We start from the raw sequence: 27,985 nt of genomic DNA on the forward strand, positions 1-27,985 counted from the left end.
CCCCATGAATCATGATGATAAAACATAAACAATAGGGGAGGTGTTTATGGATGGCATCATTTTCTCTACGACTTTCAACCTTTTTATGTTCTTCTGACCTCTCCCTCTCTCTCTTTTTCTCTCTGATAGATTTCATTTTCCGTGGTACCAAACCAAACAGCGCTTGACTTTAATTGTGCTTTAGGTCCTCATATTTTGGCTTTCATCACTTCGTGGTTTGTCAATGGATGAAGACAAACACAGAGAGAGAGAGAGAGAGAGAGAGAGAGAGAGAGAGAGTGGGCTACAATGAAAAATCAAATAGGAAGGATTAGAATTGAAAGATTGGTGACCCACTAGTGGGATGGAATGGAAGCAAGCACTATCATAAGGTAAGGGAGCGAGGGAGGGAACAAGTCAACAGTTTGAAGTACTCTCCCAACACGGACTGCAACTTTTTTTTAAAATAATCGTAGATTAACATTACGATAAAGAAAATGTTGCAGTAAATAATCATCTCCCAAGAGGAGTATATGTTGGTAATGATGGTGTTTAGAGGAACTCCGTTTTTGGCAATGTTTCTAGGTTGTCGGGGAACATTATTATGAAAACAAATAAAATGGTATTTTACTATTTTAACTAGGCAAGGCATCAATGAATCTACAACTAAGATGATTGATTTAGGGTTTTGTACATATAGATTAAGTCTATGTATGGTTGGATCATGGCAATGGCAGGGTTTTGTACATATAGATTAAGTCTATGTATGGTTGGATCATGGCAATGGCATGGATGAGAGAGAGAGTGTGTGCAAGTGCTTAATCAAAGTGGTACTCGCTATTCATTTTGGATGCTTACTGTGATGATGTCATCCCCATCTGCCCTTTGCCCTCTGTTTTGTCTTTCTCTGATTAAAAAAATCCAATTGTTTTGGGTTAAAAAGTAGTAGTACTACTGACACACCTCACATTATGTGGAGGGGGGCTACCAGAAAAAGATGTTGCGCTTGCTGCTGGGTATGGAATGGATGGTGGCAGTCATGTCACAAATTGTCAATAGCTACCTTCTTTGAACCTACCTGACCACATTTTTTTTCCTTTGAAAACTTTACATGACCATAATTGGTTGTTTTTCAATTCAGGGATGAATACGAATTGGTGCGCTGAATGCGTACTTGGTCAAAAAAGAGTTACAAACCACCTTTTATCCAACTCCTCCTACTTTTACCCTCCAATACAATCAATGCTCATCATGTTCATCCTAATTAGACCTGACAATAAATCTTGTCGTGTAGGATTACTAGTTACAAACTTCAGTCCCAAGTTTCGTCCAAAATATAAATACTTAAGTTTCAAGTTTCAACCAGGATCGATTTTGGGCCTGCTGTTTGGTCTAGTTAGGGCCTTCTCTCAATAAGAGAAAGTACCTGGTGGGCTTCGAAAAATGCCACATTTTTTCACCGAGAACCCAATTCTCAGGGTTTGCTTCCTCGAACCCAATCCAATGCAATCGAATATAAAATCTTAGTAAGGCATTAGCAAGATGCGCAAAACTAAACATAGCAATAAAATAATCCATCATTCTGATCAACAACAGGATGATCATTCAAGCAACGTATTTGGTATGCATTAACTGTGGAATTTCACTTTAAAGAAACAACACATGAGGCAGGCAGATAAACAAATACAAGGCCTCTTCCAACAAATAATATCATGCTCCATTCCTCGCTATGCCATCACAATTTGTGATGTATAATGATAAACAACTTCCCAAAAGAGAAAAAACAAAAACATATATGATTACATGTTCCCCAAGCAAAAAAGAAAAACCTGTCTTTCAAAAAGCGACATAACAAATGATTTCATGAATGCATGGTATTGGACAATATGAGCTAACACAACCTCCTAACAAAGATGAAAAATGAAAACTGGCTAATGCAAATGTAAGATCTGCGTTTCCAAAATAGCTCATGCTAATGCTCAACTCTTGAGAGAACTGAAAACAGTAGAGACTTGATACGGAGATGCTCAGGAATACGCACTGACTAGGACAAGTTAAAAAGATGGCGAATATGCAAACACGAAACAAAAGGAAGGAGCTGACTGAATTCAAGGAATGAAGACCTGCAACGGAGGATTTTTCAGGAATATGCTGCTGAGAGTAGTGACAAGACGTCAGTACCCCGACAACATTAGGCATTACTCATCCATTCTGACCCCAATCTCTTTGGGAGGAAATCACCATGGGGTGGTGGAAAAGGTTAACAAGATTTTGTTTAGCTTTCAAACAGCAATTAACCTTGGTGACTCAGAAAACTGACGCTCATGAATGTCACTGACCTTCCTCCGATGCCCCACATATTCTGTGACACACAGAATTTTGTTAATTTTTATTGCAGGCCTTGACCCGCTTCTGTGACATTCACTACCCCCCACTCTTCATCTCCTTGAAAAATCCAGGAACCAAAGCCTGAGGGGCTGATGCAATTGTTAGTCACAACTTTTGGAGATGATGCAAGTTAGTGACAACTTGAAGACTACTGACAGCTTCCGTTGTCTGAAAATGGCGATGACTTGACACATGCAATCCTATGACCCAACTCAACACACCCAAATGCATGCAGGGACTTCCAAACAAATGGAATATACCAAGTGGCAGTAGCCTCAAACAGAAATGGCACGACTGATGGCCGACTTGGCCCATTCTGCAGATTCTTTTATCAAATTGTCTTCTGAAGACAAACATTCATTTAAAAAGTCTCTGCATGACTGAGATTGCTGTATCAAAGAACCTGCATTGCTTCCCAGTGTATCTGCTAGATCTCCAAGGACACCAATGGCTGTTTTCATCACCACTTCATCCCTACATACCAGTGGATATCATTTTTATTATCAAAAATACAAATTTATAAATAAACCCAATCCTAGACATGTAAACAACACTATTTAAACATAAAACACACCCAAAATGTCAACTTTTGTAACAAGGGTGTTTTAGTGAAACTAGATAAACATGCAATTTTGTAACAAGAACTAGACATTAAAACAACTCACATGTCTTTCCCCATGTATATGCTATCCAAGAACTGCAGGATGTGAGGAGCATAAGATATCAGGAGCTGGGTTTTTGGGGAGTTCTTGAAACCTTGGAAAATCCCAGAGTATGCCTCCAATATTCCATTTCTCAGAGAATTGGTGTACTCTGTCATTTCATCGTCAGCACCTGCTGTGTGGACAGACATCTCTGCAGCACTCTGGATCATTGGCATGGCATACATCAAGTACTTCTCAAAGTTATCTCCTATTGCAAGAGCTATATCACCGAAGCAGGAGAATATAGGAGGCTTTACAGAGCGGTGCAACTGGTTGCTTGATAGATCCTTGAGAAGCTGGGTCATAATTCCATCACAATAAGGCAGAACCTTATCTTCAATTGCTCTACAAATATCCCCTACCACACCAACTGTGACAGCACAGATTTGGTACTCCTCAAAATTTTGAAGCCCCATTTCCAGATACTTGTAAAACTCTGGCATGTATTTTGCAAAGTCTGGGCCAGTTGTGTATGCAAGGGCCCCAATGGCAAGCATGGCCTCTTCATGGACAGTAGCACTTCTACAGGCAAATACCCTCAAGAAAAGTCCCATTATCTGATCCGCATACTGCATAAAAACATATTTAGTTGGCTCTGATGAGCCTAGTTTCTGAATAATGACCTGTAAGCACCCACAAAGAAGTCCTTGCAATTCACTCTGCCTCTCTATCTCATCAGAAGCAACCTTCTGGCCCTCAAGAGTCTTGTGCAGTTCAATCATGATAACAGGAACAAGTTGCAACACCATGGAGGCAGTCTCTTCAGACGAACACCTTACAACTTCATTCAACGCTTCATATGCAGCAGTCCTCAATCGTGATTCCCCAGCATCTGCTCTGTGAGTAACAGTGAGTAAAGCCTGTACAATTTCCTGGAAAAAAGGAGCTAAGGGAGATGATGGGCCAAAATCCTCATAACCCTGGGCCAGAAAATAGAGAGCACCACAGGCCTTCTCAGCAACATTTGGAACATCCTTCATGCTCTGAAGAAGAACTGTGATGATCTGTTGGCAGTTCGCTGGGGTAATTATGGGTGTATCCATAGTTGAACCATGAAGGAACTCGAAAATCCTTCCCAGTGTCCAGGCAGTAGTGTCCTTCACATGGTTGTTCGGGTCCTTTGTTAAAGCACTGAGCATGAACGTCAAAGCAACATTAACAATAGGTGTTAACTTGTTAGCCGAAGGACCCTCCAAGATGGAACCAAAGGCATACGTAGCTGCTTCCCTTTGCCTCCAATCTGGTTTTGTTATGTTCTCTTCAATGAATGGCATAACAAGAGGAACAATATCATCTCCCACTGTCCGAGCAACCAACCCAAGGCATGTGCCCCCAGCCATAGCAATATTCCAAGTGCCATCTTCCTGTTCCTGGTCCTCTTCCTGCTTAAGAAGAGTCTCCAAAAGCATCGGGACAAGGGCAGGGAGTGCCTGCTTGATAAAGTAAAAGCAAGGGATATCAGAGTCCCCACTAAAATCACCCACATAATCTTCCAAAATATCTATCTCCTCATCACATATCGAACTCCAGAACTCAATGGCTTGAAGGGCAACAGGTTCCTGGTCTTCCCTAACAGCTTTTGCTGTGATGGTAAAGATGTCTTGCATGTAAGGGGCTAATTTCTCATAGTAAGTTGAAGAAATGGAGACTAAACACTCAAAAGCTGCCTGTCGTATCTTCACTTCAGATGACAAAGTTGCCTCACACACAACTCTCATTATATAATCACGTTCCATATCATTGCTAAAATTGGCCTGAGCAAAACCCAAAGCATTGTACAGTGCTCGGGTGGCAGCAAGTCTAACATCATTGTTCCCTTCAGATGCGTTCATACCCTGAACTACAGCTGTCAGTATTTTATTTACTTGATCTTGATCCATGACATCAGGAGAGACTTCCTCACACAAATACCCAAGAGTCTCTAAAGTGGCTTGCTTTACATGAGCTGGTAACTGGTGAATATTTGACAACAATGATCCAATCAGTTCTTGCCATTGTTTCTGGGGGAGCTCAATTCCTGCAACCTTTGCAATAACTTGAGAGGTAGTTGAACGGGCATCTGATACAGGGGAAGAGAGGGTCTGTAACAAGCACATCTTAATCTGGGTTTTCACAGAAGTTTCCAGTGCCAGCCATCTTTGAACAAGATCCAACTTTCTATGTTGTTCTTTAGCATCCAGGGCATTCTTAAGTATAAGACCTGCTAATTTACGGCTCTCAACAGGTCTCTCTTCATTTGCTAGCTCTCTAGAAAGAGATAACAAGAACAATGGAAGATCTTGCTCCTGAAACTGTTTCAAACTTTCTTCAGCATGCTTCCGAATGGTTCCATCTATAGCTTGAGCATTCAGAAGCACCTGGGTAACTTCCATCGCTGTATTGTATCTGCGAGTGTAAAAATTCATTGCTTAGATACATTGGAGCAATACAAAAGCAAAAGGAGACAAATGAATCATAACATTTTAAAGAGAACACAAAACTGTCCAAAAGAAATTTTGATTGATCTAGATTATTAGAGCACAACTATGGGCAGTAAAGAAATTGAAATCAAACGAGCATAGAGAAATAGAAGGCTGGAAAAATCTTTTTCCTTTTGAGCTATTTGGTTTAGAGAAATATGTGATTCCAAACTGCAAACCCATGAATTTTTCTTGGCAAATCCAAAATAATCAATCTGACAACCATTCACAAAAGCACTGCAAAAAGGTCGCAAACAATTCAAATATTTAACAGATTCAAATTAGTTGGAAAATACACACACAAACTTGTCCCAAATCCACAAATAACGTACCAAAACGTAGAGTGGCTGTTTCTGTAGACTACGAGCGAATTATCAAGAAACCAAATTTGATCAAAGAAATATATATATATATATATATATGTATATGTATATGTGTGTGTGTGTGTGTATATATATATGTATATGTATAGCGCAAATTTCTTAAATTCAAAGAACCAAGATTCACGAACCAAAAACCCTACTCCACTGATATTAATCCAATAAAAACCCTACTTGCACCAAACAAATCCATAACGAACGCATCCCCCACTCAGCAAATCCAAACCACAATTGAATAATAAGAAAATCAGGGATCGAATGAGATTACATACAGTAAGGCATACACTTTCACCAAATCCTAACACACACCAAAAACAAAAATAACAAAAAGCAAACACAGACCATAAAATTATTTAAGAAAATAACGAACCGAATACTAATTAAGCGAATCGAACAGATACGATCAAGATCAAACATACAACAGGATTCAAAACCCAAGTTACCGCTAAAACAAATTAGGGTTTGAATAGGGAAGCGATAGAATTACCCGAAAAAAGTGACTTCGAGAGACCGTACGATTACGGATCGGGAGCGGAAAGTCTTCCTCAGAGACAGAGACAAAGACAGAGACAGAGACACAGACACAGAGAGCGAAGAGAGAGAAGCAAATTGCTAAGATGGATTGCAGAAAGCTATAAATTTATTTTTTTAAAAACAAATTGGTTACAATAATTTGTTCGTGGGGCCCTATTATGCAGTACGCTTTTCGCGGAAATAGGTTTTTCTTATGAATGAATCAGTATCGAAAGTTATGGGCCCATCTTAGGACCCAAGAGGCATTATTTTGTATCTTTCTTTTGGGGTAAGTAAGTAACTACGGGAATGCTATAATGATGACTTAAAGTGAGGAGCTTATTTGAGGAGGTCAAATCTCACCATCAACAAATATAAAGAAATCATGGGACTTAAATATTTTAAATGTTTTGACGGTCGGATCGGTCTCTTCAAATAATCTCCTCATCTTTAACTCTTCATTGTAGAAGCTCCCAAGTAACTAATAGGTTTCAGAAAATCCAAATTCGAAATACTTGTTTGTTCTTCTTCTTCTTTTTTTCCAAAATAAAAACTTGTTAGCTAGAAGCTCTTGCAAGTCAAAATCATTAATCTTATTTACATGTACACAGGAGATAATTAGTATTGTGCACAAGTAAACACGACAGTATAGATAAGCTTTGACCATTATGTAGTGTAGTCAAATTTGTAATGGTCTGTCAAGTGATCTGACGGCTATGATTATTTGAACAAATTTAATGTGATACAATGATGTGAGGATGGATTCAGATTGCAACTGCATACGACTTTTCTCAGTTTGCAGAGAGCAGAGCACATTACCTGCCCCTTCTGTCTCCAACATCTGGTCAAGGAAGAAGGAAGAAGCCCAATGATGGAAAAAGGCAAAGCCTAATTACTTTGGACACAATGATTATGTCAAATTATTATTATTATTATCATTATTTTTAATGTTACAATGCTATTGTCCGGATGTTTTTCTATTCCAAACACATCTCAAGGACTAAAAAAGTCTGTTACTTTTTCTTAATTTTGGTAAAAATGAACGTAATTGCCTTGTAGCAGAAGAAGAAGAAACTATGTCAAGTGGGTGAATATGCAGAAAACAATTGAGTTTTTAATGAAACTTTCTATTTTGCTTCTAACAAAACACGATCCTAACTAGCTTTCATCGCTCAATGTTTAACCTAAAGAAAGACATAATTATCTGTTGCTCTATTTTGTCTGGAGTATTTTTAGCAACTTCAAATGAAAAATAAATAAATATACAAAATTAAGATAAGCTTCCGCTGAAAAAAAGCATTTCCATGGGATCATATCACACTTTAGAATTCGTCATGATAATCTTCTTCATTATCGTCATTAACTCCGGTATCATAGACTGTGCTGTAGAAAATATAATCATGATCCAGCATCTCATCCAGCGTTAATTTGCCGTCTTTGTTATCATCGGCCTGTATTAAAAAAAGGTCACATATTTCATTTGAAATTCATCTCAGCATATGTCAAACAATAGGAACAGAAATAGGAACAGAAATAGGAATGAAACAGGAATTTCAGGCAATACATATAATTACTGACCTCAGACATAAGAAAACTTGCATAATAATTAGTATAGGACAGTTCTCCTGGGTGAAGGTAATGCAGCAGGGGTTTCAATTCTTCCACTTCCAAGAGACTGTCAAAAATTTGCCAGCTCAGTAATTAATCAAATTCCTCTAGCTATAATCTTGGCGGCAAAGCAAACAAAGAAGAAGAAGATTTAGAATAAAAAGTTGTTAGCTAGGGTCAAGCCAAGGCATGTGTTCATACTTGTCCTTGTTCAAATCAAGCTCTGCAAATTTCTCTTCTGCTGTGGGTGCTTTGGCCCCGCCTGTTTCGAATTCGACGTAACTCTTGAAACTATCATAAGCGTTGTGTGAAAATTCCATGAAATTTAGTTTTCCGTCGTTATCCTGGTCCATCCGTCTGCGCATTACAGGCAGACATTTTGTTAATCTATAGCCTTGCATTGCAACAAACTATTCAGGAAAAGAAAAAATGAAGCATGAATTATATGTGAAGTATGTAAAACAGAGAAGACATGTGAGCATGTACTTCATTTTTTCTGCCAACAGCCATTTATGAATTTCGCTGTTATTACTGTCTTCTGGGTGCAACAAACTGCAACAGGAATAGAGATTTACGTAAAAGGAATGGTAAATCAACCAAAATTTTCAAAAAAAAAGGTGTTGGCCTTGGTGATATGGAAAAATGAAGAGAAGTTACTCTTTAAATTCATTGAAGGTAAGAGTTCCATTCTTATCAGCATCTGCATTATCAAATTGCTGCTTCCACCATCCAGCTTCTCCATGCTCCATTCCATTTTTCTCTGTTTCACAGCCACATAACATCAACGTCCATCCAAGTAGTTAAATAAATAAAAGGGTTACGTACCGAGATCCTGACTGGAAAACTTGGGCTGATACTCGCTGAAAGAAATGGTTCCATCCCCATCTTTATCGTATGATTCCATTTCTTTTTGGGTTCTGTTATTCAACCTTACCACGGCCTGTTGTGTGAGCCAGTGCTTGAGCTCATTGGAGCTAATGTAGCTATCTTTTGGTGCCTGGTCTATCAAAGGGAACAAACTGAGCAGCCTCAACGTGAGGTTCAACTTTCCCTCGTCGCTCAAATATTCATGTACTTCTTCAACCTCACTGGTATCCATCATGGGACTGTGTTCCACCAAATCCAGGTTATGAGTTTGGCCTCCTAATCCATTTTCCTCCGCATATCGCTCCATATTGGCAACAAGAGGGTCGAAAACCGGGACATGATCTCCGAAGCCAAGACGCCGGTTTAGGCCAAGATGATCGTGGTGGCCATGTTGTTTGGAGGGACAGAAGACCATGACAAGGATAAAGGCGGTGGCAAGCAGCGCATAGACCACTGCCTTCGCCATTGTTTGGCATCAAAGAAGCCAGGGCATGGGACAAGGTGGTGATGATAAGCCAACGACCAACTGAATATTGGGTGGTGGCAGAAAGGGTTAGTGATCGTTAGAAGTGGGAGGCACATATAGGATATAGCCTTTGCTTTATTAGAGAAGATTTGGGGGACATCTTGGGGTGTACCAAATTAGCAATCTTAATAGGCAATAGCAGGCAGGCAGGTGTTTTCCGATATTTACAATTTTCATGTTGTAGTTAAAGGAAACTGATAAAATTGTTATGAATGGATGGATATTATTCACACCACTCATGGCCGCTGATCCAGAGAAAATAATTGTCTTTCTAATATTTATAAGTAAAAAAACTAATATGATTAGTTATATATTCGTTTCTGTGATTTTAATTAAAGAGAACAAGATTACCAAAGAAAAGTTAAAAGATAAATTATTATTAAAATAAAGAAATAAAAAGGTAAACAAATAAGGGATTGCAGCATTTAGGAACGGCAACTATCAAAATATTAAATTGCTAATACAATGGCAAAAAGTAGGCATCGATACGGTGACCCCAAAAAGGGTAAGGATTGATTTGATATGCAAATAGTGTAAAAGTTACACCCAGTGAATTCCACCTTTCTTTTCACTTCCACGATTGGGGAAATTGAATAATCCAAAAAAAGAAGGCTACACAAGGACAAGGTAGAAAACTACATACACATACTGCCCTACTTGAAAATCTTTCCAAAGACAAAAGATTCAAAAAGGTTTGGGGTTATACATCACCAATATACATCATCCACAAGGAATTTCTCAAAAATTACTACAGCTTGAACAAACCACAAAGTAAGTAAACCATCAGTCAGTGTGACTCTACTCCTTTGCACGCTGCAACCAAGGCCAGTTTGACTCGCAGAGATCACACGGAGAGCTGCCATCATTGTCTTTTGCACCTGTGTCTGCATTTTGCTTCACAAGATATTCAGCAACGCCTTCTCTATCACACATAACAGCATAATGCAGTGCGGTTTGGCCATCGTTGTCCTTCCAACACCAAAATAACAGAATTTTAAAATGGGCATCATCAGGGCATGGCCCTGGGAAAACATTTTTTCCTACCTAAAATAAATGTTTACATTTTAACCTTACCTTCGCATTAACATTGGCATTTTTGCTAACAAGTAGCTCTGCCATGTTCAGGTGCCCACGATCCACAGCCCAATGCAATGGGGTCCTTCCCTCACTATCTGCAATCATTGCACGTAAACTGTTTTAAGGCGATATCAACACCATACTACCAAGAAAATTTCCCTTCAACATCCTACTATAAAGGGGTGACCAATATAAATAAATGGAACACTTTTGTCAATTGTACATTAAAAGCTTCACAAATCAGGATAGACATAAGAAACTGAAGTCTCTGAACTTTTAGCTTTTGTAGCTATATTAACCAATTTCATTGAAAATTATGCAAGTTTTAGCAAAACCCTATATAGAAAATTAATAATGTCAGAATATCTCATTGGTTGAAAAGAAAATACATGACTGACAAAAAGGAAGAAACTACTAAGCCATGCACATGTATTGAGAGAGAGAGAGAGAGAGAGAGAGAGTTCTGCACCCAGCTCAGTATGAAGAAAGTTGAACTTGGTGTGCCATAGGTCAATCTAGCTTCCAGCCTAGTCTTTTTAAGTTTTGTTATGTAACATGTTTGAGTGAAATTGAGTCTATTCTCTAGCTGACTGAACTAGCCAGTCAGTTCAATCAAACATTACACTTTTGGCGTTGAAATGCATAATTCCAACCTTCATTCTACTCATGCCTTAGTGATTTTATTTTATCCTACATTTTCTCAAAGTTTATTACTGAAGCATGTTGACAATAGCATGAACCTACTGACCTACCTAACTTGCTCACAAACCTAAAGAGTACAATCCAGTGTTGATCAAGCTTTGTTCTAAGCAACCAAGCTTTGATATTAAGCTCAAATTGTAGCTCATTAATTTGACAAGGAAATGAGCATCCGAAGAGCTGAGATTTAAAAAGGAAACGAGCTTCTAATAAAGCGGAGCCTGAGCTTTTTATGAGCAGCCTTAGTCTGTAAACCACCCAAAAAGAAAGAAAATATCCATGTTTTTGTAGTTATAGAAATACTCATGGAATACAGAAATTCATAATCAGTTGGAAATTAAATGAAGCTAATTAAGATCTACTGAAGGAAACAAACCCTTCAGATCTACTGAAACACCGCTTTCAATGCATTTAAGCATATTATCCACTTCTCCTTCTCTGGCAAAGGCATGAATGGCATCCATCTTGCTGAAAAGTAAAACAAGTACTCCTTAGCAATGTTTTTGCAAGAATTAGTATCACCTGATGAGCGGTAATTGCAAACATGAAACTGGTCCTAAGAAACTTACGAATCATTTTCAGATTCCTCCTCATAAACAAAGGTGCTGAAAACTGGCCCCATTGGTCCGTTAGAATCTGTACCAGGTGCATTACCATCTCCGCCTCTGCTCTTCTAGTCATCATATGTCGAGAGATAGGAAAAAGGCCAGCAAAGAAAACGAAACAGAAAGTGAGTAGATGTACAGCAGTACTAAAATACAATGGAAAACAAAAGGATCAAGACTCACCACAGTCAAACCTGCTGCCCATGTAGGATATAGCTCCGTAACAATATCAATGTACTTCTCCATGGCATCTTCAGGAGGCATAGCACCCAATTTCTGCCATGCTTGCCTAGCAGAAATTACCCAGTGAAAAGAATTCAAACACTCAGCGAGTAAACCTGTGGACTAAACTACACAGTTCAACCAACCCTAAATTATCAATTACCCAGTGAAAAACATTAGAATGAGGGCTTAGTTCTTATAAAATCAAAAAATTTCATTAACGTAAACTTGACTTAAATAAAACCGATCCATGGAACACATCACCCTTCATTATCACGCAGACATTAACATCTAAACAAATAAAGCATAAAATTATGCAATTAAATTGCCAAAAGGAGCAATGGTGAAGCAAATACCACTTGGCCCGAGCTGTCATTTTCAGAGCCGATGGCTGCGGCACGCTACAGGGACCCTCAGTAGCAATCTTGTAAAGCCCATAGAGCTGCAACTGCGCATCGTTCGATACCTTCTGGCGATCCGTCGCGGCTGATGCAACAAACGCTGTCGCTGCGCTGAACAGTTCGTCCAATTCTGTACTCTCCACGCCTTCCCAGTCATCGTCACTTCCAGCTTCGCTGCTCTCGTTCCTGACACTGCCATGCTCTGCGACGACCGATTCGGCCTCGATTGCTGCGGAGGTCAAATCGGCTGAGCGAGGGGGATCGTCATGGGGTTGGGGTTTGGGTCGGGGTAGATTGATGTCGGTGGGAGTAGTGTGCGCGCGAGTGATGCTGAGATTGTCTTCTTTGAAGGAGATGACTATGGCGATGAGCTTGGCGAGAAGGTAAGAGAAAATGAGGCCTAGGAATATCGACTGGAGGAGCTGTTGCCACTCGCCCATTGTTTCTTCGGTACGGTGAGTTATAAACCCTAACCCTAGAAGTCTCTCAATGGATTGAACTAACGCCCAAAAACCCTAAAAATTGAGGAACCACAGAAAGAGAGAAATAAGAAGACTGATGAAGATTTTTCAGAGAGATGGCGTTTTGCGCTCCGGGAAACAGAGCGCACCGCATAAATGGTAATGAGGGAAAGGGGCTTGCTGTGTTGGTGGTCGTTACGAGGGGGAAACAATCGGGTGCTCCGCGGACAAGTGCAAGCTAGCTCCGTGATCAAATTCAATTTTAATTTTAGTTTTCAATTTACTCTTCTTCTTTTTTTCTGTCAACCGAAAATAATAAACATATTGCAATGGAAACCAAAAAAAGTATAAACATTATTTTCTACTATTATATAAAGTGAATTTGAAATAACATATTTTTCTTCATTCATCGCTTAAATTCAGACTACAAATAACAATTATAATTACTAATACTGTGATATTACATCGTAGTAAACATGAGCCACTAAACTAATCCCCTACGTTGATCTCTATGGCCAAAAAGAAAGCATTGGTAGGGAAGTGTTTATAATTCATGGGTCCCATCCATCCTCCATTGCATTTCTTTCCATCGTCATTCGTCAGTACTTGCACTTTCCATAGCCTGTCATTAAAAAAATAATTATTAATTATTACTATAATAAAACCAAACTAAAAGTTATTTGCATTAAACATTTTACTTGGATCGACGGCAGTGGTGGCTCCAGTTCCTTCAAACTCACAATCGTAACCGTTCCTTCCCATTGCTTGAAAGTAGCGGTTCATGGCATATGCTGCATGGGCTCGAACTGTGTTGGGCATAAAGCACGGCCCACCTTGTTTGATTGGCCCACAATTCAATCCCAGCCCACAAACATAATCAATATTCCTCTGCAAGGCCTCCGCGTCAGCTCCCCTCCTGGGGAGACACCATAGTTTCTCGCCATGTGGCGGTGATGGGCTCGCTGGTGCAAGAGCTGGAACTGGGGGCCTGATCCTGGGCTTGGGTTCAAAGGTGTAGACGAACTAGCCTGTCAAAGTGAAGCCCACAAACCAATCAAGCACATACATAAAGATGATATCAAGAAGGGGAATTTTTTAGGGTGGTTTTCAGCTGCAGCAGCTACCGTGTGCCGGAGGATCCCGACATTGTAAACCGGTGTCATGTCTGGCCGGAAAAGCCCAAAATTCTTCTCGCATGTTGGGCCGGGCTTGAGATTTTCATTGAAGAGGGCGAAGATGTACGTCTCAAAAGTCCGATTCGGCATCAACGGGGTGCCATTACCGGATGTCACATGACGTATGAGATTTCCATTGTAATCCGCTGCACTCTGTGGGTCAACACCAACTTGGGCCGGATCACACTCTGATGGCCAGCCCGTTTCGGCTATAGCAACCTCAAGGTCCACAAAGCCCAAAAGCTTCATGGCTGAAAAAACAGCATCTAATTGTGCATCCAACATGTTGGTGTAAAGGAGTTTAGTTTTGTCATCAAAGACGCCGGAATTTGGCCTGAAAAGTGCGTAATCAAGTGTGGCCGCAGAGAATCCGAAATAAGGATAGGGGTTCACCATGAAAGGAGAATTGGTGGCTTTCAAGAAACTAAGCAACGGCTTAAGCACATGGACGTCATAGCCTTGCCTAAATTTGCCAGAGGACGGTGGGCTTGAACTTGAAAGAATGCCTAGAGAGTGTGGGGTAGATACTTTAATCCTGCGGTCCAACGAAGCATCGACAAGGGCGGCGTGGAGGGTTTGCATGGCAGGAACAAGGCCTGCAATGAACAACTTGTTTGTGGTGGACAAAACTTCATTGCCTACTAAGATGCGGACTATGTTGGTGGCCTGGACGTAAGGTTGGACATTGGATTTGAGCCATTGTTGGGCAAAGCTAAGCTTGGTAAGGTGGGGGATTTGGTCATTTGGGACAGTGATTGTGACTGCAATGCCAGTGTGAGCAAAGGCTTGTAGTATATCAGGGTTTGCATCAAAAAGCCTAACACGGTTGATAATGGTGGATTCTAAAAGGAAATGGGCGACGTGGGTTGGTGGAGGGAGGTCATTTGCCACGGTGCCATAGTTCACCCCAATAGATCCTTGCACTCCTCCTAGCACAAATTTTAAAAGAAATTAAAGTAAATCCATTTTCCATTTTTGGTATATAACATATATATATATATATATATAGATAAATTGAATTTGCAATACTAATACCTTGAATGAAGATTGAGACAAGGAGGAGCAAAACACAGCATCCAGATGATGCAAAATTGGGAAGAGAATTTGCCATGAGTAAGAAGAGTGTGGGTGCTGTACGTTTGGGAGGTGAATGGTGATGCAAGGTTAGGGTACCATTCTTGAAGAAGTAACTTTTGGATTCTTTGCTTAGGGAGTATGATATCTTGCTGCCAAGGGTTAAGTGTCTGTGCATGTCTTGACAGACAGAGCTTTACCTTTTCCTGTGGATATCTTTGATTCTGTTCCATCATTATTTCTTTTCCTCGTTTTATCTTTACTCTTTTTGTTAGAACTTAGTATTAACAATAGAAGAAAGTGATAAAAGCTCTGAATATATGCTGTTATAAAAGTAATAAGCAAGGGATTTATATCAGTAATTGAAGATTATGCTAGTTGGTAAAGCTAAATAATCTGGCTTGCTTTTTATATGTATATGATGAGTCGATGCTAATTATATCTTTACTTGCCATGATGGATAAGGAATTGCAGGATGACATTTTAAAGGCCCGCTACTAACCTTTTCAACAAAGTTTTATTGTTATACATATAACAAACACCTCGGTAGAGTGAACTCCAAATTAAAAGAGAGAAGTTGGATTAATAGATTTGGCGAATCACTTGAACGAGTTCAACATACATATCGATCTTCATCCTTGAGCTACTCCAAATGAAATTGTAATTTGGGGGGATTACCAATAACTAATTAAAGTAGCACACAACTTTTTTCCTTTGCAATCACAATTAAGGGGAAAAATGAATTAAGCTAACTCGGCTGGCAATGGCATAGCATAGAAATCTTGTTTGTCTGTTACTGAGGTAGCTATTTAAGCATATATACTGTTAGACTATCCAACAATGTATTTTAATGATTAGAGCCGTTTATATTTTAGCTGACTTTTGCATGAATAATCCTTGAAAAATAACCTAAAAACTGAACGGTTCCGATTATTGAATTACAATCAAGAAATAGGATGTCTTTATTTTAAAGAAAATAAGTGCATCCTTACTATCAAAACCCTCCATGTAAATGCAGCTAGCATGTCCATGTATATATATAATAGAGAGATCACTTATATACGCAGAATCTGATAAATGAGCAGAGATAGGGCTTGCTTTGGTGAAACGAGATGGTCAAAAACTTGATCAGTACAATACATATGCATTCAATTCGATCATTAGCGAGTAGAGAGGTAGCTCCTGGCAGTGCGCACATCGATCATCAGTCCTTTTCTTTCTTAATTTCCCTCCAACTCCAGTGCTAGCTTTAGCCTGAACAATACAAAACTACGGCTAGTAATGAAACATAAAATGAATGGTAATTATTAGTTATGGCACTTCAAAATCCGGCACCAAAGCAATGATCTCTCTCTCTCTCTCTCTCTCTCCATCGTCATGATGCATATCATAGCTAGCACATGTATATATTTGTAATTTGGTATATGATTATGGCGGCCGGGCAAGATTATAATTGATATGATTTATATATATGGTTTATGATCCGATAATTAATTGACGCTTCATTAATTTCTTGTGTTAATTAACATGTATCCAATTTTGAAATGAAAAGACGGAAAAACTTTTAGCTAATTGATGTGATGTGAGCAAATTAATTGATGCTTCATTAATTTCTTGTGTTAATTAACTATGTATCCAAATTTGAAATGAAAAAAGGGGAAAACTATTAGCTAATTGATGTGATGTGAGCAAATGAATTGAAGTGATATATATTCGCTACATTTAAGCAGCAAGAAGATGATGGAGTGGAATAATTATAAGCAGTACTACTTATCTGTATAAGGGTGATGATATATATCAGGCAGCTAGCAGACGGCCTTTTTGGTGCAAAAATCTTCCTCTTGTAACGCTGCTTGCTGAAATGAGCATCTCAGAATTGCAGAAGCACCAGTGCTTGCAAACTGCATGCAACTGTGGCTTGGAATACTCATTTGAGCAAGAAACATTACAAAGAGGATTATTTAATAATCATCCCAAACTTCTCTCTCTCTCTCTCTCTCTCTCAGAGTGAGAAAGAGAGAACTGATGGCAAGCAAGCAGGCAAGCATATGGTTCTTTCTTGTAATAGCCCTGCAATGTAGGGCTGTGCTATATAGAGGGAGGGGTTATATATAACTCTCATACGCCAGTGATGTGATCTGGTGGGGGTGAAAGCACGGTAACTCTACTACTTGTGCGTGTGATTGAAATCTGTTGACTATGAATTATTCAGATCCCAGGGCTAGAGAGAGCTACCCCTATTGGTCATCTCTGTAGAGCCCTTGTTCACTTGTGGTTGGTTGTCGTCATATGAGACAAATGAATTTAACTTATAATTTGGTTCATGGAAGTTTGTTGGTTGGCAATGGCATATAATATGGAATATATGATCATCCAAAGGAAGGAGAAAAGGCGGTGGGAGCTTGTTTGGGGTATGTGGTTTGTCGGTTTGGTTTGATTTTGACAGTGCGTTCAGAAGCAGAAGAAAGGGTGCTGCTATTGCTATTGCATGATGCAGCATCATCAGCTAGGAATTGTAGGTGGCAGTTTTTGGAATGGTTGGTTACTTCACTTGTATATCTACATCTCCATGGTAGCTAATTCAAGTACTTCTCCCATCCAAACGCCAACCACCTTAACTTATTATTGCAACAATTTCATTTACCTAAATAAGTAAATAAATAATGACACACATGTATATTCGAATGTACATGTATAGGTAACTATTATTAATCATTATACATGTATAGGTAACTATTATTAATCATTTGAGTCCTTTATTACACGTATATTATAATTCAACACATCAATCTAATCTACCCGATGAATTGTTGAGCACCTACTATTTGAAGGGATGGTATCAATCGCCATCATTCATGCCATCATTCATTTATTCTTGTCATTATTTTCAAGTCAAAATTTTGAAAAACAAAAGGCACACATCAAAAACAATCATGGTGGTTTCCACGAAGAAGGTGAATAGAAAAAAGGGAAAACCCGAGACCTCTTCAGAGAAAACAAATCTGAAAACAGTATCACGATCGAGCTATATATGCCTTTCTTGTTCTACTTTCTAGTCAAAGTTTTAGGGGTTTTGTACTTTGCGAGTTTCCAGGAATGAAGTCAGCCCCCCATATGGCGTTTTCGTGACCGTCAAACTTGTTTTTCAATTGGAAATTGCAAGTGCTGTCTTCTGTGCCTCAGCTAACTTGACCTTTCTGGCAAATGCAGGGTCACGTCGTTCAATAGTTTCTCATCAAGTGCTAGAATTCTTTACTCTACTTTTAGAGTGGGTTGGTGAGTTTCAAGTGAGGCAGTAGCATCTGATATTATGGTATGTGGCTGCTGGCTGGCACATGTGAATTGTGTTCTAGCTAGCTACCCACCACGATCTCCCTTTATTTTTCTATCTGAGATTCATGCAACTTCATGAGAAAATTACTCTAACTAACAAGAGCTTTTTTTTCACTTTTTTCCTTTCGAAAGCTACCTACCTAGACCACTTGACAGAAGCAAAAACTTATATTTCAAACTCTGAGAGACATAACAAAGAAAGAAAAACACTATGCTCTGCAGAAGGAGACCAACAAAATTGTCTTCGGAAGGATGCACAGATGCAGGGTAGGCTATACATAAAAAATGCCTACAAATAAACTTGAAATACAGAATGAAAATGCATTAAGCACCGTGGTTGCTTCTTATACAACAGATGAACCTTGAATTAGCAAGTAAAACAGTAGGGAAAATGGTCATCGACACCCCAGAGTTGCTCTTCCTTCCTCATTGAGAGACGTATTTCTACAGAGTTTCTGAAGATCAATGTACCCGATAATGGTATCCTCAAACACTGCACCGTCAAGTTTTGCTTCATTAAAGGTGGAGCCTGATAACACAGTGTTCTTAAACAAAGCTCCTTGCAGATTAGCTTTCTCAAAGTTAACTCGGTCTAGAACTGCATTTGAGAAATCTGTACCTGCAAAAAGAAAACCATTGATTTCTTTCAGTCCATATCATCATCTTGTAATTTGATGTCAAGGATGATATGCAATCTTACCCTTGAAGCTAGCTCCTGCAGCATAAGCCTTTGACATCACAACTTCTGACATGTCTGCACCGTCAAATTTTGCTTCGGACATGAGTGCTGCTGCAAGACTCTTTCCCTTCAGGTTGGACTTCTCATTTGTGTAATCACAGAAGCGGAGATCAATTGCCTTGTCATAAACTCCATTTGCTTGACCTATTGTGTTGCCAACAAATGCACGCTCACACCGACTTGGATCAGTTGACAATGGAGGCAACCTCTATTGCAAAACAAAAACAAACAAAAAATCAATTTAGTACCCTTTCATAATCACAACTATAGTAGGTTTGAGTTTCATCATTTTCATCGTCATTTATTGTTTGGATGATGACATCTCCACCTATTTGAATAAACGTGTGACATTTCACAAGAGCTGAAAGGAAACAAACTAAAGGAAAAGTAGACTTCAGAAGAGATACAATAAAGTAGAATACTAAAAGTGGCAATGTAATGAAATTTCTTATGAAGCATCTTGACTTTCTACTCATACCATAAATGTTCCAGAAAAATAAGGATTTTGTAAAAGTTTCTGATACTTGGAATGCAATTGGAGGCAAGCTTCATAAAGTGAATTGAGATAGACTTGTCTGGTTCTCTACAGCTATTCCAAAACATGGTTTATTTCCTGTCTGCTTAACTTATTCATGACAGGCTTCCAACTAAGGCCAGACAAATTTCCTGGGGCTAGACAGCCAACACTCGGCACATTCGTTTTCAAGATGAGTTTAATTGGATAAAATGTCAGAGTAAAGGAAAGAACTTAAGGTTTCTAACTATCAAACTTGGTTGGGATGTCCACATATATTGCACCTGGTGTAAAGGAATCGGAGGGAACATGAAAACAGCTTTGCTTCATGGAGCTCTGTCGTGGTCCTCAAGGATTATTCATGACATTCAAGCTGAAGTTGCAGAAAAAGCGTATTTCCGATTCTCTTATTTAAAGAGAAATTTGTAACTTGTGGAATTTGTTTGTTACTGCTTAGCTGGTTGTATGTCCTAGTTTTGCTTGGTTTTTTACTAAACAAATACAAAGTACCATAAGACATTCAGAAGAAGTAAGAAAACTGTGACCATCGGATTAGATCTGTTCAACATGGGGCACTCAAATCTCCAATGCAGGCATTCCATTAGTCCACTAAGCATAGCATGTGAAAAATATACATAGATGGTGATAGGTAAACTAAGGCCCTAAAAAATAAAAGGGAGTAATGTAGGCTAAGAGTGTGTTTCAATTTTCAAACCTGACCAGCAGCAATTACAGGCGAGGCAGCAGTAACAGCCCAAACAGCAAGAATGCCACAAGCTACATTCTTAAGTTGCTTCAGTTGAGACAAGTTTTCCTTTAATTCATGACCATCCCTAGATGCTGCACGGTACAAAGTAATATCACGAATACGAGAAAAGAAATCCCTCCACTATTTGTTTGCAGAGGTTGGTAAGCAAAATCAAAAGCAACAGAAGTCGAAATCTATATATGACCATTTTGTTTTCTGATTCTGTAAATGCTTTTGGAAAATTGCTTTCTGGGAAGATAACAACAGAGAAAAGCAAGGCTTATAAATCGTTTAAGATAAAAGTTTCCAAATTTAATTAACTGGGCAACAAACAACAGAATCAAACCCAGAACTTGGAACTGCTTTATATAACACAAGAACCAATCAAACAAATTTCATTGCAATTCAACCAACTGAACCAAAATTGAACATGACAAGACAAGAATGAGTAATGTGAGAAGAATCAGTGCGGAAGGCTCACCAGAGCAACACACACGCATAGGTGAGTGGAATTCTGGAACTGTGAAACAATGGCGTTTCGTTGGGGAGAACTGGAGAGAGAGACCATTGCGCGACAATGGAATTGAAGCAAGTGAAGCAGCCATTTTCGAAACAATGGCAGTGTGAGACAGACGATGGCGTCTTCTTATCCGCTATAGTTTCCGTAGAAGATCAAGATGACGTGGCATGACACGTGGGATCGTGTCTGACGCCAATGTATATTTGCTCCCGCTTTGGCCTTATCCCGGGTCACCTCACCACGGAATTGTCAATCTACTACATACATACAGGATACATACAGGTACAGCACACAAGGCGATAGAAACGGCATGTCGTAGGAGTTCAAAGTCGAAGTCAATAAACAACATGCCGGGCCGGCAGATAATATTCTTTAAAATTTAAGTTAATTTATTTATTTGTATACGTAAATAGAAAAAAAGGAAAGAAAACACGGTAAGGTAAAATATGGTAAAAGGCTAGTTCCTAAGAACAAGGAAGGAAGGAGAAACGGTCGGCCTCCATTGTGTTGTGAATTGAATTGATCTTTTGTTGTTTGGTTGGTTGTATATTTGGGAATTGACTTTTGGTTGGGTCTCTTTCTCTTTCTCTGCCACTGCAAAAATTAAAGGCGATGGAGAGCCAGAGCCAGAGCTCGTGCTTATCGTACGAGAAGCTGAACGGGGTGGCCAGCTGGCTTGGGACCCACGTGGCATCGGCCTTCTTCGCATCGCTGGAGCGGTGCTCCTGCATTAACCTCTCCACCTCCGACGACCACGAAATGAACCCAGAAGAAGCTCACGACCGACCCCTCATGCTCTTCGCCTCTCGCTCCGTCAATCTCAGCGACCACCGTCCTCACTACCCTTCTTCCTCCTCCTCCTCCTCGGCCCCGAACGACGTCGTCAATCTCCCGGTGTGATGAGGGACAGACACGTCAGCATCCTCGATGGGATCGGAAAATTGGGTTCATTTTGTTCTCTCTAGGTTTTTTTTTATCTTTGAAATTTTGGGTTTTGGATTTATTTCCATTCAATTTGTGATGTTTTCAGGTCGTAAAAGTCGAAATTGAATCGGGAAAATTGGGGGTTGGATTTGTTATTTGTGTATGATTGATCATATGCTTTTCACCCTGGATGTGATGTGTTGCTGTTTGTGTTGTTGCCTGTGACAATATTTTTTTAAAGTGTATTATATATAGTTAAAGTTAATGGGAAAATGAAGGTCTCCTCTCTCCTCTGATTTCTGTGTAATGGGTGTTGTTTATGGAGGAGGAACGAACAAGTTAGATTTGAATGACATGAATGAATCAACGTTATCTTCTCTTAAAATGAAGCAGAATCTGACGTCAGAAGATTTGTTTTGTTTTGTTTTCTCAAGACTCTTACCTACTATGAACTGTTTTCCGATTGTTGTTGAGAATTTTAAGAATGCGAATGGGCCCTGAATGCCGAGGGATCCTGTTCTGGATTTTAAGAATGCGAATGGGCTTGGGTTTCATGGACTGGTTCGGAGGGATGGATTGGGTTTCGTGGACTGGTTCGGAGGGATGGATTGGGTTTCGTGGACTGGTTCGGAGGGATGGCTTGGGTTTCTTTACAAGCAATGAATTTTCTTACCTAAACTCAAAAACAAAATGACTTTTTTGGGATTACAATAATGGATTAGTTAAGGAACCCTAGTATATGGCTAAACCTAAACAGGATAGGAGGGAGGAGTGACAATGATCCTATGTCGCTTTGTCGGGGATTTGCATTTAGATCTGATAAACAAGTTTTGTCAAGCTAATCACAAGATCCAGAAACTTTTCAATGGCTAATTGAATGTTTTGTTTCTGAATGTCCTTTTAGTGTAAGCTTGGTTGGTAATTGGTTGGCCAAAAGCAGAAGATGAAAGTTCAATAATTGATCCATAAAATTAATTTGTTTGTGGCGCTTTCGCTTTTACACTTTCCAGTGCTTCCACTAACGAATGTCCCTCGATAATTAGAATTAGACATATGCTATGTTCTCCTTGTCTCCTAATTGACTAACCTCTCTACCTGTAAACATGCCCATTATTTTCATCTTTCTTTCGCTTCATGCGCTTTTATCCTCCCAACAGTTTATTCGTGCCTAAAAACAGGAATTGTATAAAGCATCACATCACAATGCCAACAATGCAAATATTTCGAGGTTTTTTTGTATCCACGTCCAACTTCTATTGTTTGTATTGCCATATTTTGTTTCAAGCACGAGCATGCAGAAAAAATTTCCTTTACAAATGAGAGGAAAATTGAAGTTACATTTTTATATGAATCTCAAAACCTATTCCTGTTAAGGTTAACAAAATCCTAACCACTCAGAGTCTAATCTAAGGTTATGTTAGACTAAACTGACAGTGTAAATATACAAAGTTGGGAGTGCCCATCCTCCATGGACACGAGCCGCAATCATTCCCGTTAAGAGATAAATGTCTTCTCCGGAAGAGTGGTGGCCTCAGTCTCCAGCCCCTGGCTCAGAGGAAATGGCTTCCTCCACATTCCCACTGCCAACCAAAGCACACTGACCCTACCATGAGACAGACCACAAATGGCAGACAAACAATTCAATCATTCTGACCGGCCACCATGGTGGAAGGGTGAAAGTTCCCCACCATTCTTTTCCCAAACAAATTCCAGCCACCAGCTCTGGATACCCTATCCCATCATAGAGAACAAAAGAAGTTGTACAAGGCCCACGGGCACCTGCATTATATAGATATAATATCTCAATTTGGCCTTCTCCTAACAAATGACTTATATCTAATTTTGTGGACCGGCAGACCAAAAACATCCCACATTGATTAGAAATTATAATATCTAGACAAGCTAACCTCGGCCACTGGCTGGCTGACTCCAAATTGGATTGCACACTACAACCATGGAATTGCAGCCACTTGTCATGACATAAAATGGTCAGTCACCTCTGAAATCTGAGAAGGGTCCCATTGGAGAACCAAATGCACAAGTTCATCTATCCTCCATATGCCTGCTAGAGTTGTCAACCTGAGCCTGCTGTGGCTGTTGATGCTGCCAAACTTAATGTCACTCATCAATCCATTAGATTTGCATCTTTTGAAAACAATGCCAAAGGCCAAAGAGCCAAAGAGGGCACTACACATAAAGTGTCCTGCAAGGGGGATAGCTAAAACTCTTTTGAAAACCATGCCGAAAGCCACTATAGTGTCAAACAGGCACCGGTAGACCATAATTGTGGAATGATCTGATCCGTCCATCCCAGCCTGCAGTCACAATAACCATGCCCCATGCATGAGAACTGGATGTGCTCTGACAAGAAGTTTTAAAAAACTTGTACTCAGATCTGTGCATAGTAGATGGCTTTGCCAGTGGGCTTGAAGTTGGAAGCTTCTCCTCTGGCCAAGTTGCAGATCCTTTGGGAATAGACTCAAGGAAAGAATCCTGGCTGAGAGAAAAACATGCAGGTGAAGAGAAAGGCAGAGTCCCTGGTAACTTCCCATCCATGGCCTGAAATTGGCTCTCATTTTCTAAGGAATCACATTTGAAACCACACCAAGGTATTGCTATAGATACATTGGTGGAAAAGCGCTCAAAAGATCTGATCTTTTTTGCTTGAGAGAGAACATGTTCTTCCTGATTACCGCAGTTCCATATATATACATTAGAATCCTCACTAACTGAAACTATATGTTTCCCATCTGAAGTGAAGGTAGCAGATGTCTGGTTTCCTGCATTACGTTGTCCTGAAAGTACAAGAGACAAGGCTTAGAAGATGAAAAAGAAAACTATAAATTTCAAATTCAAAATCGCACAAACATATATTTGACATAAGAGTATTAATACATACTAACAATTACGTTATATTTGCTTACAATATGCACAGTGAACTGCCTCTAGAAAATCAGACTGTTGGAAAAACAAGAAACTATTATAACGAAAAATAGTTATGTGCATACCTGCATACTTGCCAACCACATTAAGACCATGAAGAATTCTGACTTGTGAATCGGCACAAGTGACCATCACTTTGCTAGGACTGTGTGGGAAAAACTGTGTAACATAACATACAATTATTGAATTTCAGGTCCCAAATGAAAAGGTTAATTGATATAAAAAGGAAAACAAAACAGAAACAAGAAAACAAAGCATTGAGAGAAAGTCATAACTCATAACTACCTGGAAGCCTGTAATCTTTCTGCAGGGAGACTTCTTTTTACTATGCAAGCATATTTGAGCATCTAATTGCAAATGATTATCTGCCCCAGAAAAACATAACCACTTCATCAGTACAAACATCCCCAAAATCAATCGATTTGAAGGTCAAAATGTGACACAAGTATAACAATTCTCTCATGAAAAGAATTTGAGATATTGTATGCATTTTGTATTGAAAAATTTACACAAAAATGGGTTTGGAAATTTAAACATTGCAATTAAATATGATGAAATTACTCAACCAGCATAAAAAAATCTAAATTGAGCACAGACATCTAGTCAGTTCCTATGAACAGGAGGCGAACAGAAGGAGGGTGAGGAATGCTGGTCACCTGATATATTATAAAATTTGCAATTGCCAGTCATTGAGCCAACAATTCCTCCCTGCACAAGAAATCAATAGTGTTTAAATAAACATTAATCTATATGTGATCATACATCAACATTTCTACACAATGGAAGGGCAAGAAAATCACCAAACCTGCCCATCAGGGCGATAGCACACTGCAGTAACTATATCTCTTATATCACTCCAATCAACAACTTGGCAGCAAGGAATTCCCCAAATGCGTACTTTGCCATCTATTGAACCACTGATGAAGTAATTATCATCCACAGGATTAAATTGAACGCAGGTCACTGCACAGCACCATAACATAAAGAAAAATTATAAGAGGTAGATTCAATATAATACAACAGAAGATACTAGAACTTTGCTTTTTCATATAATCATACAAACTAGCCAGAAGCGCACCATAATTACTATGGGAAAAGACTTTGAGGCAATGGTCACATCCCACTTGCCAGAGACGAACAGTTTTGTCAACAGAAGACGACAGAAGATACTGCATCCAAAACAACATACCAAATTAAATTTCTGCCATATTTCACTAAAAACGATCAATATTTTCTTAGATTCCTAAAATTTAGCTGCAATTCAAATAATCACTTACATTATTCCTTGACCAAGAGAGATCCAATATATCACCATCATGCCCATGAAATTCATGCAATGGTTTCTCCAATATCCGAAAGACTTTAGGAGGGAAAATAACACAAGCTGAATCCGGTGTTTTCCTAAGGCTCCCTGATTTTTTATCCTTATCTGCAAATAGTGGATTTAGTTCAGAGAGATGATTCACTGTGAAGTAAATGCAGGATGGATCTATTTCTGGAATGTCATGTTCATTAGATCTCTCATCCTCCACCACGTTCCAGACTCGCACAATCCCATCTTCACCGGCACTTGCTAGGTATTGTCCATCAGGACTGAATTTCATTGCCAAAATCGCACCCTCATGAGCCTGGATATCTTGCCCCATGTAAAGAGCTGAAAGTTCCTTCAATCGCTTCCTGCAATGGCGAACTTTAACTCTCTGAGCCCTGTGCCCCACAATTGCATCATTTTCATTGTCTGTCAATTTATCAGCCTCCCCTTGCCTATCAACAAGGCATGACATGGACCGTAACCTACTCAACCACACCTTCTTAACTCTCTTCAGTATCCCAGCTCTATTGTGCACCTCCTCCACTTGATTTTCCATCAATTGTAGAGACAAGGAAGATGATGAACAAGAAGTGCGCTCAGACTCTTCAGCCACTTCTTGACCTTCACTTACTTTACCATCCTGCCCCAGTTCATCTGCATTACACTCCAATATCATACCTGGATTTCCACCTCTACATGCAGAATTATCCTTTGAACCCAACTCAATTGAGGAATTGGAGTAGCCATTACGCCAGCATGACATAGAAGACCGACTGAAACAAAACTCATCTTCAAAACGTGAGGTTCTCAACACAGCCCCACTAGTCTCTCGAATTCTTTCAACCTCCCCAGGAACATCACTAAATATGTCTAGTGAAGTCTCTCTCACAATCTGATCTGAACTCAGTCCCATCCACTCCAGAAACTTAACCCTACGCTCCTTAACACTTCCGGGGCTTTGAACCCAAACCTCATATGGTAAACTAGGTGGAACCCAATTGATGAAGGAAGAAGTTGAATCAAATACCTCAATGTTATCAGAACTTGCATCAGATGTTGATGCAATATCCTCTTGGGCATCAAAAAACCCATATTCTTCTTCACTAAAGCTACCCATTATTCTTTGAGTTCAACCCATGAGATTCCACATCAAGAAACCAACATTTTAAGCCCCAGGCAACGTACCAATATTCAATCCCCCTCCAGACAAGCAACCTTATTGAGTAAGAGTAACTACAAAATTAAAATAAAAAAACAAAAAACACAGAATCCAAGATCAGTTTAACAGAAATACTTGTTAAATTAAACAAGAATGGAAATAATATCAATAAAACAAAAACCAAGAGATCCAACATGGATCCCAATCCACACCCATTGAACCTGGTCTTCCACCACAATTAAAAAAATCACAATTTATTATGCAAACGGAGCCACAAATGAAAATTGCAATGAACCAAAATTTTCCAAAAACACTTCTCGGCACACAGAGAAAACCCCATTGGCAGAATTTGATGATCATATGATTACAATTGAATAAATGAACCATAAAAATATGAACGACAGAAATAATGGATGAAACAAACATACAATTTTGATTACATGAGTTTCGTGTCTATGAGATTCCTTTGCAACTGAAGAGGGCATAGATCGAAGCAGCCATACAAATTTGGAGCTTCCGGAACTCGCTCTCTCGAGGAAGCAAAGAAGCACTCTACAGAGAAATGCGAAAATAAAATAATAAGCAATTTAGTATTTATTTCAGCAACAACAACAAAAAGTAGCCAAATAGCCAGGGGTAAAACCGGAAAAGGCAC

The 27,985-nt window shown here is 39.3% G+C and overlaps 7 protein-coding genes across 10 annotated transcripts; 1 reads left to right on the plus strand and 6 right to left on the minus strand.

Moving 5' to 3' along the window:
- Positions 1–1,583: 1,583 nt before the first annotated feature.
- On the minus strand, positions 1,584–6,575 carry LOC103333613 (ARM repeat superfamily protein). The gene is made up of 3 exons (XM_008236483.2): positions 6,398–6,575; positions 3,033–5,456; positions 1,584–2,841 (listed from the first exon to the last, which is right to left on the minus strand). Exons 2-3 carry the CDS (start codon positions 5,441–5,443, stop codon positions 2,643–2,645), a joined length of 2,610 nt encoding a protein of 869 aa, XP_008234705.2. The 5' UTR covers positions 5,444–5,456; positions 6,398–6,575; the 3' UTR covers positions 1,584–2,642.
- Positions 6,576–7,452: 877 nt separating this feature from the next.
- LOC103333612 (Calcium-binding EF hand family protein) lies at positions 7,453–9,691 on the minus strand. Its single transcript, XM_008236482.3, has 6 exons — positions 8,857–9,691; positions 8,689–8,791; positions 8,518–8,583; positions 8,233–8,388; positions 8,002–8,098; positions 7,453–7,874 (listed from the first exon to the last, which is right to left on the minus strand). The coding sequence occupies exons 1-6, from the start codon at positions 9,362–9,364 to the stop codon at positions 7,746–7,748; spliced, it is 1,059 nt and encodes a 352-aa protein (XP_008234704.2). The 5' UTR covers positions 9,365–9,691; the 3' UTR covers positions 7,453–7,745.
- A 217-nt stretch (positions 9,692–9,908) lies between these two features.
- Positions 9,909–13,137, minus strand: LOC103333611 (acyl-CoA-binding domain-containing protein 1-like). 2 transcript variants are annotated; one of them, XM_008236480.3, is made up of 6 exons: positions 12,384–13,137; positions 11,989–12,094; positions 11,770–11,873; positions 11,577–11,668; positions 10,499–10,596; positions 9,909–10,393 (listed from the first exon to the last, which is right to left on the minus strand). In XM_008236480.3, exons 1-6 carry the CDS (start codon positions 12,866–12,868, stop codon positions 10,223–10,225), a joined length of 1,056 nt encoding a protein of 351 aa, XP_008234702.2. In that variant the 5' UTR covers positions 12,869–13,137; the 3' UTR covers positions 9,909–10,222. The 2 variants fall into 2 exon arrangements, with proteins under 2 accessions (XP_008234702.2, XP_008234703.2); XM_008236481.3 differs by having other exon boundaries at positions 11,770–11,870; positions 12,384–13,128.
- Positions 13,138–13,270: 133 nt separating this feature from the next.
- On the minus strand, positions 13,271–15,303 carry LOC103333610 (O-Glycosyl hydrolases family 17 protein). Its single transcript, XM_008236479.3, is given in 5 exon segments — positions 13,271–13,511; positions 13,588–13,876; positions 13,879–13,917; positions 14,014–14,993; positions 15,100–15,303. Coding segments are annotated over 5 exon segments (1,407 nt in total). The 5' UTR covers positions 15,176–15,303; the 3' UTR covers positions 13,271–13,488.
- A 3,358-nt stretch (positions 15,304–18,661) lies between these two features.
- LOC103333758 (Tetratricopeptide repeat (TPR)-like superfamily protein) lies at positions 18,662–21,162 on the minus strand. Its single transcript, XM_089051763.1, has 4 exons — positions 20,954–21,162; positions 20,440–20,564; positions 19,172–19,418; positions 18,662–19,090 (listed from the first exon to the last, which is right to left on the minus strand). Exons 1-4 carry the CDS (start codon positions 21,075–21,077, stop codon positions 18,867–18,869), a joined length of 720 nt encoding a protein of 239 aa, XP_088907889.1. The 5' UTR covers positions 21,078–21,162; the 3' UTR covers positions 18,662–18,866.
- A 307-nt stretch (positions 21,163–21,469) lies between these two features.
- On the plus strand, positions 21,470–22,107 carry LOC148917536 (uncharacterized). The gene has a single exon (XM_089051764.1). It carries the CDS (start codon positions 21,605–21,607, stop codon positions 21,890–21,892), a length of 288 nt encoding a protein of 95 aa, XP_088907890.1. The 5' UTR covers positions 21,470–21,604; the 3' UTR covers positions 21,893–22,107.
- A 1,102-nt stretch (positions 22,108–23,209) lies between these two features.
- On the minus strand, positions 23,210–27,888 carry LOC103333609 (Transducin/WD40 repeat-like superfamily protein). 3 transcript variants are annotated; one of them, XR_514221.2, is made up of 9 exons: positions 27,759–27,888; positions 26,137–27,404; positions 25,938–26,028; positions 25,665–25,822; positions 25,516–25,567; positions 25,145–25,224; positions 24,925–25,018; positions 23,824–24,711; positions 23,210–23,695 (listed from the first exon to the last, which is right to left on the minus strand). XR_514221.2 is itself a non-coding variant. In XM_089052833.1 (8 exons), the coding sequence occupies exons 2-8, from the start codon at positions 27,286–27,288 to the stop codon at positions 24,176–24,178; spliced, it is 2,163 nt and encodes a 720-aa protein (XP_088908959.1). In that variant the 5' UTR covers positions 27,289–27,404; positions 27,771–27,888; the 3' UTR covers positions 23,210–24,175. The 3 variants fall into 3 exon arrangements, 2 of the variants coding, with proteins under 2 accessions (XP_088908959.1, XP_008234700.2); XM_089052833.1 differs by having other exon boundaries at positions 23,210–24,711; positions 27,771–27,888; XM_008236478.2 differs by having other exon boundaries at positions 23,210–24,711.
- Positions 27,889–27,985: the final 97 nt, after the last annotated feature.

This window comes from Prunus mume, linkage group LG5, assembly GCF_029339155.1.
Source record: "Prunus mume cultivar Tortuosa linkage group LG5, ASM2933915v1, whole genome shotgun sequence".
In the NCBI taxonomy this organism is placed as follows: Eukaryota; Viridiplantae; Streptophyta; class Magnoliopsida; order Rosales; family Rosaceae; genus Prunus; species Prunus mume.